This window comes from Eptesicus fuscus, chromosome 17 (assembly GCF_027574615.1).
Source record: "Eptesicus fuscus isolate TK198812 chromosome 17, DD_ASM_mEF_20220401, whole genome shotgun sequence".
Lineage (NCBI taxonomy): Eukaryota > Metazoa > Chordata > Mammalia > Chiroptera > Vespertilionidae > Eptesicus > Eptesicus fuscus.
In genome coordinates, this window is record NC_072489.1 from 40,417,067 (window position 1) to 40,430,262 (window position 13,196).

Below are 13,196 nucleotides of genomic sequence, written 5' to 3' on the forward strand. Positions count from 1 at the left end.
TACCAGGTACAGAGCTAAGTGCTTCCCACACATCATCTCTTTTATTTCTCACAACAATAATCATATAAATATGACTAGAGGCCCAGTGCAAGAATTCGTGCACCAGTGGAGTCCCTTGGCCTGGCCTGCAGGATTGGGCCAAAACCGGCTCTCCAACATCCCCTGAGGGGTCCCGGATTGTGAGAGGGTGCAGGCCAGGCCGAGGGACCCCACTGGTACACGATCAGGGCCGGGGAGGAACCGCGGGAGGGCTCCAGGGCATGTCTGGCCCGTCTTGCTCAGTCCTGATCGTGTACCAGTGGTCAGTGCACAACATAGCGAGCAGTTGAGCGGTCTTAGCATATCATTAGCATATTATGCTTTGATTGTTTGAATGGCCGACTGGATGACTGGACACTTAGCTTATTAGGCTTTTATTCTATAGGATTATTGACCCAGATTATAGATGGGGAAACTGAGCATGAGACATTAAGCCACTCACCTTAGGCCCCATAGTTAAGCAGGAACAGAAACGTATTTGAACTCAGACTTCCCCTTCTTACACTTTCTACTGATTGTAGAAATGTGAGGTCCTGGCTAGACATAATAAATCTTGAATAGAAGCAGAGAGCAGGCGAGGAGAGAGGAACATGGCAGGAGTTAGACTGGGAGGGTACAGTAGGGCCAGGCAGAGGGACAAAACGTGTAGTCTGAAAAGCCAATGGGAAGCTCCTCCTTGGAGGGCTTGAGCCTCAGGGCTGGGATGACCAAGCAGCAGGAATGACCTGAGGGAGAACTTCCTAAGAGGAAGTCACACCTGGCGTTTGAACACGGAGTCCTTCCACACGGTTCTTACTTTGCAGCCCTGGGATTTTTGTGAGCCCCGGGTTCAGCTTTTAGTGCAGGATTCATCCCAGTCACCTCTCTGGTCACTGAATTCCATCTTCTCCCCACTGCAGAGGATAGAAGCAGTGGAGCATTGTGGTTAGAGTACATACTAGGCTATTGGACTGCTTGGGTTTGATTCCTGGTTTCTTGTCCACTTCTGAGATGTGACTTCGGACAAATGATTACTCTGGATCCCAGGTTCTGCATCTGTGGAATGGAGCTATAACAGTCCCTACGTTGTACCAATTGCTGGAGGGCTGAGATAATACAGTAAAAACTTGACACACTAAACAAACAGTGGCCATTATGATGATTTATCTACAAGCCAGTCTTACGTGTGCTTGGATTTGGGAGCCAGCCAGCCTAGGCTTGACTCCTGGTTCCTGTAACCTTGGACAAATGTCCTCTTCTCTCACTTTCCGCATCAGTGACGGGAAAATCCGCTTCATAGGATCATTATGAGGATATGAAGAGTAAATGAGTTAAGGTTTGTAAAGCACTTATAACACCGCCTGGCACATAGTATTTGCTTCATAAATATGTGTGAAAACTTTTCTTTTTTAAAAATATATTTTTAGCCGAAATCGGTTTGGCTCAGTGGATAGAGCGTCGGCCTGCGGACTGAAAGGTCCCTGGGTTCGATTCCGGTCAAGGGCATGTACCTTGGTTGCGGGCACATCCCCAGTAGGGGTTGTGCAAGAGGCAGCTGATCGATGTTTCTCTCTCATCGATGTTTCTAACTCTCTGTCCCTCTCTCTTTCTCTCTGTAAAAAATCAATAAAATATATTTAAAAAAATATATATATTTTTAATTGATTTTTTACTGAGAGGAAGGGAGAGGGACAGAGAGTTAGAAACATCGATGAGAGAGAAACATCGATCAGCTGCCTCCTGAACACCCCCCACTGGGGATGTGCCCGCAACCAAGGTACATGCCCTTGACTAGAATGGAACCCGGGACCCTTCAGTCCACAGGCTGACGCTCTATCCACTGAGCCAAACCGGCTTTGGCTGTGTGAAAACTTTTCTAGATTGTCAAAATACAGCACAATTTAATTCTGGCATGGGCAGCACAGAGCTGTCCAGATAAGCACATATTTAACCTGCTAATTGGGTGTAGGGGAGGAACAGGCAGAGACTCTCCACTTTTCAGAATGTTTGAAAGGGGATTAGGGTTTATTTGCTTCTCTGTTGGGGGTCCAGAGGCTCTAAAGGTTGTGAGAAACTAGGAAGTGTGGGATAAACATGGCTTTAGCGGTGGGTTTGACTCAGTGGTTAGAGCCTGGGCCTGCAGATCTAGGGTCCTGGCTCCATTCCAAGTCAGGTCATACGCCTGGCTCGATCCTCCATAGGGGGCGTGAGGGAGGCAGCCAATCAATGATTCTCTCTCATCATTGATGTTTTCATCTCTCTCCCTCTCCCTTTCTCTCTGAAATCAATAAAAAATAAAAAAGTTAAAAAAAAAGAGCATGGCTTTGGAACCTGCAGTCAGAGCCAGTTTCCTCAGGTGTAAAATAGACCAGTGTCCACTGAACTGACAGCAATACGACTCCTTACCGAACATCTTCCAGGTAGGCACGAGCTAAGCGTTTATGATGTCCGTTTACGGATGAGGCTGGGCGAGGGTACACGAACTGCCCAAAGGTACAGAGCAAATTAACTGAAAGCGCGAAGATTCGTGTACGATTCAAAATCTGCGTGTGGCCGAGCTAAATGCGCTTCAGATGATAAGGGCCATTTTACTACAACGAAAGGCTTATGGGGGTGGAGGTTCGTATGAGGAGGGGAGCAGAGGAGTTGGCGAGAAGGAGGCGGCGGCGCTGGAGCGTTCCTCTCGGGGACCGGCCGACCTGGGGAGCGAGGACGTCGATCCGCACCGCTCTTCTAGCCGCCGAGCCCTCCCTCCTCGCCGGGTCCCGGAGCTGGCCTAGCGCCGCGGGCCCGCCGCCGGAGCGCGAGCACAGCGGGGCCTTCAGTGTGGGGGAGATGGTGACAGCTAGCCCAGGGAAAACACCGATCCAGGTATTGCACGAATACGGCATGAAGACCAAGAACATCCCGGTGTATGAATGTGAAGGGTCCGATATGCAAATCCACGTGCCCACTTTCACCTTCAGAGTAACCGTTGGTGACATAAGCTGCACGGGTGAAGGTACAAGTAAGAAGCTGGCGAAACACAGAGCTGCAGAGGCTGCCATCAACATTTTGGAAGCCAATGCAAGTATTTGCTTTGCAGTTCCTGACCCCTTAATGGCCGACCCTTCCAAGCAACCAGCGAACCAGCTTAATCCTATTGGTTCATTACAGGAATTGGCTATTCATCATGGCTGGAGACTTCCCGAGTATACCCTTTCCCAGGAGGGAGGACCGGCTCATAAGAGAGAATACACCACAGTCTGCAAGCTCGAGTCATTTATGGAAACCGGAAAGGGGGCATCAAAAAAACAAGCCAAGAGAAATGCTGCTGAGAAATTTCTTGCCAAATTCAGTAACATTTCTCCAGAGAACCACACTTCTTTAACAAACTTGGTAGGACATTCCTTAGGATGCACTTGGCACTCCTTGAGGAGTTCCCCCGGTGAAAAGATCAACCTGCTGAAAAGAAGCCTCCTCAGTGTTCCCACCACGAATTACATCCAGCTGCTCAGTGAAATCGCCAAGGAACAGGGTTTTAATATAACATATTTGGATATAGAAGAACTGAGTGCCGACGGACAGTACCAGTGCCTCGTGGAACTGTCCACCAGTCCTGTCACCGTCTGCCACGGCTCTGGGATCTCCTGCAGCCACGCACAGAGTGATGCCGCCCACAATGCTTTGCAGTACTTAAAGATAATAGCAGAAAGAAAGTAAACATGCAACAACCTAGAAAACCCTGCAGCAGCACATAAAATGTCCCTTTCACCCCTTCCCAAGTAACACGTTTACTGTAATGTTTGAGTTTTGTGTGTTGTTTCTAAATCTCTTTCATAGATTCCATCAACACTACAGATTTCATTATCTCCTCGTTGTTACTAAACTCTCTTTAATGGCTTCAACTTTGTGTTGGTATATTGTATTTATAAACTTTGTACCACAGGCAGAGTGTAGCACCCATTTGGCAATGCCATGTAATAGGAGGAGGAAGATGCATGTGTATTGATGATGACGAAGATGATGAAATAAAACTGCTAACAACAACAACAAAAAGGCTTATGAATGATAGCTATTCTGGGGGGGCAGGGTGTGTTTCCAACACTCCGGCCAGCAGCCACGCCCCAGGGCCGCCCAAAGGTCCCGCCGCCCCGGGCGCTTACGTGCGCTCCGTGACTGGCGCGGCGGACGCGGGGAGGTCGGCGGGGACCGCATGCGCCCTAGCGCACCGCGGTTCACCCCCCCTCCCCGCGGGGCCGCAGAGCCGGCGTGGGACGCATGCGCACACCCGGCAGGCGGACGGTGGTTCCCAGCGAGTGGAAAGATTTAGGGCTCGAGCGCGCAGGCGCAGGCGCGGTCGGGGGCGGGGGCGGGGGCCGGCCCGCCACTCCGGAATCTCAGCGAGCCTCAGTCTGCTCCGCGCTCGGAACCGCCACCATGGCTGCCTACAAGCTGGTGCTGATCCGGCATGGCGAGAGCGCGTGGAACCTGGAGAACCGCTTCAGCGGCTGGTACGACGCGGACCTGAGCCCGGCTGGGCACGAGGAGGCGAAGCGAGGCGGGCAGGCGCTGCGAGGTGCGGAGCGGGCCCGGCAGTGGGTGGGGGTGCGAAGGCCCGGGCGCCTAGCTCGATCAGGGCCGCCTAGCTCGTCCCCGCGCCCTCCCGGAGAGGGCCGAGACCTTGGGCTTCATCTCGCCAGCAGTTTATTTTGCAGTTGAGGAAATGGGCCCGGGGGGTGGGTGGGTGGGGGGAATCGACTTGCTCAAGGTCACCCAGTAGAGTGTGGGGGCCTCGTGCCAGGAAGTGGGCCCGGGGCGGCCACCCGGCAGCCCGCTGTGCTCTCCACAACATCGCCTTGCGAAATTCTCCTTTCTAGTCTGAGCATTTAGTAACTCCCGGACGGGTTGTTAGATTGCATGCCCGGTGTCTCCCAGCATCCGTAACCAAGCCTTCTCTAGAGGCTGCTGCAGATCCCAGTGAGGCCACAAGCCACACGCTTATCTCCCGCTGTGGGAGGAGTGACGCTTTGCTGGGGCGGGGGTGGGGGGATGTCCAGCAGGCATCAGTTTACCAAGAAATCCCTTTCTTGTGTAGGCCTTTGCTGCTCAGCGGCATTCTACAAATGCTGTACACAATATGCATCCGCAAATGTAATTGAGTGAATGAATGAATGAATGAGTTGAGTTGATCCTCTTCACAGCCGGTAAAATATAGATGTTCTGCCCCTCCTTCCCATCCGTTCCTGGTCCTCTTTTAGAGTTGGGATAGTGAGGATTGGAAAGATGACTTGTCCAAGGTCATATCTTAGGCCAGTGCATTGGCTTAAGTTCTGGGTTGAGTAAGGGGTAGGTGTGAGGAACTGGTAGGCTGCTGGTCAAGGACGCGGGGCAAAGGTGGATGTGGCAGTGCGATAAGCTTGCCTAGGCAGGGTTGCCCCTGTGGCAGACAGGTCTGTGATTTTGGAATGCTGGTAAGGGAGGGAGCATTCCCTGCTGCCAGCAAGCCAAAGGATCTTTGGACCGAGGAGGTGCTTTGGCTAGGTCTGGCCTTGCTCCCTTCTAACCCCTGGACAAAGAAACCAGGTCACTGATGCCTGGTTGATGTGGGACGGGTGTTTGGCCCCAGGTTGCTCAGCTTCTCGCCTTAGAGCAAAGGTTTGGAAAGTCTGGGAAATGCAGTCTTGCTGCAGGCGCGGGAATACTTGGGGATGGTCTGGTGGGATCTCATACTGTTTAGGAGAGGCGGGGAAAGGGACAGTGCTGGCAAGGAGGCCATTTTCTCCCCTGCTGCCGCCAGAAAGAACTGTATGGGTCTGTGGTAGTTTGCTGATTAGCACAGGACAAAGACATTGTAGCTGTCCTCTAAGACTGATCAAAAGGTTAAATTTGCAATATCTCTTAAAATAACAGAACCTATTTCAATTTTTAAGTAAATGTTGGTAGCATTAATTTTAAAAAGTCCCATTTAAAATCTTAATACCTATGATGGGCATCAAGATGATTATATTAACCCTTTGCACTCGCTTGCTTTTTTCTCGATTCCTTTATTCTACTCGGGATTTAATTTTTTAAATACCCCAGATTTTACAAAGCACGGCAGTAGAATAAAAAACTGGAGTTTCTTTTCATACAAACTTATTTATTTGGATTTTTTTAAATATATATTTATATTATATATATATATTTAAATATATTTTATTGATTTTTTACAGAGAGGAAGAGAGAGGGATAGAGAGTTAGAAACATCAATGATAGAGGAACATCGATCAGCTGCCTCTTGCACACCTCCCTACTGGGGATGTGCCTGCAACCAAGGTACATGCCCTTTACCGGAATCGAACCTGGGACCCTTCAGTCCGCAGGCCGACGCTCTATCCTCTGAGCCAAACCGGTTTTGGCTGGATTTTTTTTATATTTCAAATTATTGATACATTCAAAGAGTAATTTTAATCTCGACATCTGAGTGCAAAAGGTTAATAAATGAAAGCCTAAAAGCAAAAACTCTGAATGATGAAGACCATTACTAATAATTGAATAATATAAAAGACCTAGATTAAATTTACCAGGCCTTTAAGTGATAGTAGGGTTTATAGACGAATCTGATTTCAGGAGGAAGCTAGTGAGAACTGAGTTTCCCCTCGTAATCTTACTCCTGGGGGAGGATGGAGTCCACCCCACCCAACCCCACCCCACACAACCACACCCCACACACCCACCCCCCCACCCCACACACCACCCCACACCGGCAAATCCATCCCTAGTCCTCGACTATGCTTTTGCTTGATGGGCAAGGTAAAGGAATAAGCTTTAGGATGTCTATTAAAGAGTCCTAAGGGGAAGTGCTTTTCTCCTTGGGGACCCATTTGTGTATCCCATTGCGAATTCCATTGCCCTTGAAAATAGTTGCAGTGACATAACCAGTAGTTTTTCAGATGGGAGGCTTGCACTTTGGGTAGTTGCTTCCTACTGACTCAGCTTTTTGGGAGCGCCTTTCCTTCCCGTAAGGTTAGGAGGAGATGGTAACTGAGTATTAGGACTTGTTCCGAGGCTCAGTGATGAGCTCTGTGTCCTATTCCCTTGTGGGTGACGGTGGTTTCCTAGTGACTAAGCCTCTCTTCCCCCATCAGTATAGTTCTTACTGGCCTTCTTCTCAGTTGAATGACTGGAAGGAAAATTCAATTCACATTTCATTAATGACTGTTGGCAACTTCAGTATGAGGCAATACTCAGGAAAGTCTGCTGAATTTCAAAGGGGTCTTGTAGCCTCAAGGAGGAAAAGAGGACTGTTTCCCTGGGCTACTACATAATAAGGAAAGGGCCACATCCCCCTTACAGTGGGAGGGAGAATACTATTTCGTGAAACATGAAATAAGGTTAATCATTGTAACCTACTTGTTGAGCCAACATAACTCTTGACTGCATCAGTAACTCCTGTGTGGAGGAGAGATTTGTGTATAAATGAGTCAGGCAGTGCACAGCATTTGCTCTCTCTCCCGGGGGTGCTATCTCCTAACCTTGGTTTAACAGTTGACCTAGGTATGTGTGTATATTTCTCAGGGTGCTCAGGAGTAGGCTGACACTGATATGAAAGAAAGGAACCGTGGACGAAGAGGTTGAGATGTGATTTCTGTACTGTATAGTGAAAATACTAATTTCATGCAACGAAGTTTTATCAGCATCCTTTAGGAGCTCTTGCTGTGTCCTAATGGTTGGGAGTTCAAAAATCACACTTACCCTAGACCAGAGGTTAGAGAGGGCTGAAATATATTAGTAATTATCAGTCAGAAGTGATAGTTCTAACTAAAATACAAACATCAGCAACCTTAGGGTTTAGGAAAATATGGAGGAAGCTAGAGATGGTGGTTATAAGTTGGATTTTGGGATCACACACAGCCTGGGTTTTAATCTCTCAGGTAATAGCTGTGTCTTTGCTTAACTCATCTAGTCTATATTTTTCTTATCTGGTAGAATAGGTTTTAAGGATTGTAACCTCATAGGATTGTTATGAAGACTAAATAAAACACTAAGTACTTAGTCCAGTGCCTGATAGATGGTGAGCCCTCTATAAATGTTACTAAGAGATTCCAAGTTTTTAGGATCCTTTTCTTGAAAGAATTGTGGAAGGTACTTCGTCAACTGTAACGTTAAGTCAACGAATTTTATCTTCCTGAAGGCAGAATATTGCTTTTCCTGCTAGAGTATACAAAATGAAATATTTGCCAAGTATTTTTCATTTGGAACATCTGTACTTTTATGTAAGAAAATTCTGACTCCAGAGTGGACCTGATTAGCTTATCACTTTGAACTTACAATTTCCAGATGCCGGCTATGAGTTTGACATCTGCTTCACCTCAGTGCAGAAGAGAGCAATTCGGACCCTCTGGACGGTGCTGGATGCCATTGACCAAATGTGGCTGCCTGTGGTGAGGACTTGGCGTCTCAATGAGCGGCACTATGGGGGTCTGACTGGCCTTAACAAAGCAGAAACTGCTGCCAAGCATGGCGAGGCCCAGGTAAAGATCTGGAGGCGCTCTTATGATATCCCACCACCACCGATGGAGCCTGACCATCCCTTCTACAGCAACATCAGTAAGGTATGTACAGACCGAGGCTTGGGTCACTCAACCTAGGACCAGGGGATTAGAATCTGGGTCACTCTTTTTTGTGGGGGGGCAGGTGTGTTATCCTCATCCAAGGATATTTTCCAATGATTTTGAGAGAGAGTGGAAGGGAGGGTGAGGGGAAGAGAGAGCAATAGCAATGTGAAAGACGCACACTGGGTAGAACCCTCAACCCTTGGTAGGCCGACACTAACCACCCAGTCCCACCAGCCAGGGCATCTGGGCCTCACTCTAGCTTTTATTAGTGTGATGTAGTCCTATTGAGTTTATAATTTATAATAAAGCAGTTCATAAATTATATGTAATCCCTTCTCCAAGGAATGGCTTTTACTTGTTAAAAGACTTAGTTGATTGTTTGTTATTTACGTAAAAACACTTTATCTTTTTTTTTTATATCTCCACTGCCATAGTTTGTAAAACCTATCTATAGGTGTAGGGCCTTCCTAAGCCCATTGTAAGATAAAATGAATTGGGAAGAGCCTTTTTCTCCTTTTCTGTATGTTTCTTTGAACTGTTAGATTTCCTAGTAGTGGGTGATGGGGAGAAAGGGGCAGGATAATAATTATCCCTTTCGCAGGCTCTCAGCTGCATTTTGTGCTCTGGGGAGAGAACCATCACTTTGACCCCTTGGGGGATGAGGAATAGGCAGAACAGGTACAACTGCTAATAACTGGTGAGCTTGGATTTTTTTTTTGTTTAGGATCGCAGGTATGCAGACCTCACTGAAGATCAGCTACCCTCCTGTGAGAGTCTGAAGGACACTATTGCCAGAGCTCTGCCCTTTTGGAATGAAGAAATAGTGCCCCAGATTAAGGAGGGGAAACGGGTACTGATTGCAGCCCATGGCAACAGCCTTCGGGGCATTGTCAAACATCTGGAAGGTATGTACTTTCTCAGAGGGGCCCTCAAGGAGGGATAAAGGAGAACTGCCACTAATCAGGGATTTAGTCACTTGGTATGAAGGAAACCTTCTGGAAAGGCTGGACATATTGACAGTCTTAGGGAGAGTCTGATTGGTTCCTGGAGGAAACAGCCTGTCCCCTATTCCTCAGCCCTTTCTGGAGAAGCAGAGGGGGCCGGAACCCCGGGTGCCTGTTACACATGCAAAACCTCAGGTCCCACTTCAGACCTGATTCAGAAGTGCATCTATCACCCAGGTGATTCAGATACACATTGAAGTTTGAGATGCCCTCTTCTAGACTAGGACTGCCAGTTGAAACTGTTGATAAAATTGTCCTTAATCACAACCTGGTACAATTTCACACATGAATCTCAATTTGCATCTTCAGTTGTTTCACCTGAGGTCCTAGAGGCCGGATCTGCTGATTTTTTGCAGGCTGGATGGACTACATAGGACATTTGAGATGTATTTAAGTCCCGCTCTACTGTGGGCTTCTGAACCCCACTTTGGGAAAGGCCTGCGGTACACACCTTTCATCCTTTTTCCTGCTTTTCAATGGCTCAGAAATAAATATTGGGGGCATGTGTTAGGAGATCCATCTATATGGTACAGATCATTGCTATTTCAAATACCAGAAAGGGCATCTTGTTTTATTTTTTTAATTTTTTTCCTTTAGTTTATCTTCACGTTAGCATGTGAATTTGGGGGAAACCTTACAAGCAGTGGGTCAGTGCTCTGCAGCCGGCTTTCAGTCACAAGAGCCTCTGGTGCTCGTTACTCTGCACGGGGCGTGGTGGTGGGGGCTCGTGGTAAGGCTGGGGGCCCGTCCCCACCGCAAGATGGGAGCACACGGAGGTGCTAGACAAGCTGAAGTCCAAACCCGCTGCCAGCAGGACAGAGGCCGCCTGTCCGTCTGGGCCTGTCTGAACCCCCCACTCCAGCCCCAGAGAAGCAAGAGGAGCAACCGGTCAGAGGCTGACTGTGTGTGCTTGGCCGTCTCAGGCCATGGCGCCGTGACAGAGGGCCTCGCCCGGGCGTGGACTGAGCAGGCAGTGCGCTGGGACTTCTCCAGGAGGCCTGTGCGCCCAGGCTCGGTCCCATCGTCCTGAGCCCGGCCTAGGCCGCCTTCTTGGGCATCTTGTTTTAATTCCAACCAAAGCCTTTGTCACCTAGAGGGTAAATAGTGAACCCAAGGGGTATGGTGGAGTCCTATCTTGTGTGGCTAATCATGGTGGGTATTTTCAGGTCTTTCTGAAGAGGCTATCATGGAGCTGAACCTGCCGACTGGTATTCCCATTGTCTATGAATTAGACAAGAACTTGAAGCCCATCAAGCCCATGCAGTTCCTGGGGGATGAAGAGACCGTGCGCAAAGCCATGGAGGCTGTGGCTGCCCAGGGCAAGGCCAAGAAGTGAAGGCGAGCAGGCAGACAACTTTCCCCAGGACACCCTCCCTCCCATCCCACTCCTCTGCATCTCTCCTGTGCACTGTCACACTGACCACATCTGTAGGCATCTTAGGTTGTAGCTGCAGATGGGGACTGGTGGCTCCCAATTTTGTGTTAGCCATTTTGTCTCCTGCACCCACTCCCTTCATACAATCTAGTCAGAATGGCACCTGTGGGGCATGGGTCCTCAGTCTAAGCCGAGGGAGACTTTTATCTAAGAGAGTCCAGAGGTAATAACTCCTGTTTCTTTGCTAGTGTTTTGTTTATTACTAAGGACCTGCTTGAAAGTAGGGGGATAAGGAGGAGCCACGTTAAGGCGTGACCAATGAGAGGCAAGAGAGCCTATTTGTGTTCTGAGAGCAGTCCTGTGCTATTCTGTAGTCAGGTGAACTGACCGGGGGCTCTAGTCATTCCAGTGGCAAATGAACGCCTGGTGATTCAAACAAACATTTCCTCCTTGACCCCAGAAAAGCTGGCTCCAGAAGATTGGGATCAATCCTGAATGTTTACATGTTGCATTTACTTTTACAAAAAAAAAGTATATCTATAAAATAATAAAAACAAAAACCCTTCTGGGGTTTTCAGTGGCGGTTGAACTATTCCCACATGTGGTCTTCACCAAATAAGCCATTCCTCACCAAGGTGGGATGAGCTCGACCTGTAGGAGTCATCCTGCTGATTTAGAATCCCTCCCCGGCCTTATTGTCTCATGGCAGTGAAATGTCTCTTGATCATGTCCAGGTGTGTGTTTCACTGTGCGTGAGTGCTGAATCATGTTCCAGTTGCTTGGCCCTGTCACGTGGGCCCAGTAAGCATTTTGAGCATAACTACTACATCTTTTTCAGATCAGTATAATAAAGGAGTGATGTGCAATATTTCCTGTGTGATGTGTAACATCTCTTGTCTAAGGAAATCAGCTTGAACATTCAACATGAAATGTTTCATTACCCAAGTCCTTGTATGACAGATCAAGAGCTTAAGGACAACCAGTCACAGCTTGACACAGCCTGGTCCAAAATTGTGTATTACTAGGCTTTCCACCTCAGGCTGGAGGGGTTGGGGTGAGCAGGTCTTGGCTGAGCTCTCCGTTCCTGTTGTCTCTACAGCTCTTGCTCAGTGGTGCTGGTTACCAGATACTCCTTGACTGGAAAGTCAAATTCTGAAACTATTGTGCTCTCTAGAGTAAGGTAAAGGCTTGACCAGATTTTTAAAAAAGCCAATCCTTTTCTATTAGTAACTTGTAGGCTTGATTCACACTTTTCTTTTTGGACCCTGAAGTTTTTTTTAATTCTCGCCCAAGGATATTTTTTCCCTTAATTTCTAGAGTGGGAGGGAGGAGGGGGAGAGAGAGACATTGGTTGGTTGCCTCCCATGCGCCCTCCTAGCACCTCTAACCCCCAGCACCCCTATGGGGGCTGGGAAACCTGCAACAGAGGTAAGTGCCCTTGGTCCTCGGGCTGATACTCTTAACCACTGAGCCAAAATGGCCAATTTTTATTTACCGATTTTATCAACTTGCTGTTCCACCTATTTATGCATTCATTGGTTGGTTCTTACGTGCCCAGACTAGGGATCAAACCCTCAACCTTATAATATCGGGAAGATGCTCCAACCGAGTCACTAGGCCAAGGCTGGCTCCTAAAGTTCAGCCCTGTCAGTCAATATCCTCAAAAATTACACAAAACCTCATAAAATGACTTGATGCAGAAGAATAATTACATTATATACACAACTAGAAGCCCGGTGCATGAAATTCGTGCACGGCAGGGGGTTGTCCCTCAGCCCAGCCTGTACCCTCTCCAATCTGGGACTCCTGGAGGGATGTCCGACTGCCCGTTTAGGCCCGATCCCACAAGGATCATAGGCCCATAAGACCTTTCTCGTCTGTTAGGAAAAAGTACACCTGTTAAGCTAGAATGAAACTCCTCTGTGCCAGCAATCCAGGACTGCTGGCTCCCAACTGCTTGCCTGCCTGCCCGCCTGATTGCCCCTAACCGCTTCTGCCTGCCAGCCTGATCACCCCCTAACCACTCCGCTGCCAGCCTGGTTGATGCTTAACTGCTCCCCTGCCAGCCTGTTTGCCCCCAACTTCCCTCCTCTGCCAGCCTGGTCACCCCTAACTGCCCTCTCCTGCAGGGTTGATGACCTCCAACTGCCCTCCCTTGCAAGCCTGGTCCCTCCCAACTGCCCTCTCCTGCTGGCCATCTTGTGTCCACATGGGGGCAGG

At 48.5% G+C, this 13,196-nt stretch overlaps 2 protein-coding genes across 2 annotated transcripts; both read left to right on the forward strand.

The window, feature by feature from the left end:
* Positions 1-2,455: 2,455 nt before the first annotated feature.
* Positions 2,456-4,050, forward strand: LOC103288440 (interferon-inducible double-stranded RNA-dependent protein kinase activator A). The gene has a single exon (XM_008144129.3). The coding sequence runs from the start codon at positions 2,626-2,628 to the stop codon at positions 3,718-3,720; it is 1,095 nt and encodes a 364-aa protein (XP_008142351.2). The 5' UTR covers positions 2,456-2,625; the 3' UTR covers positions 3,721-4,050.
* A 304-nt stretch (positions 4,051-4,354) lies between these two features.
* Positions 4,355-11,844, forward strand: PGAM1 (phosphoglycerate mutase 1). Its single transcript, XM_008144130.3, has 4 exons — positions 4,355-4,576; positions 8,320-8,594; positions 9,322-9,502; positions 10,768-11,844. Exons 1-4 carry the CDS (start codon positions 4,438-4,440, stop codon positions 10,935-10,937), a joined length of 765 nt encoding a protein of 254 aa, XP_008142352.1. The 5' UTR covers positions 4,355-4,437; the 3' UTR covers positions 10,938-11,844.
* The last annotated feature ends 1,352 nt before the right edge of the window (positions 11,845-13,196 follow it).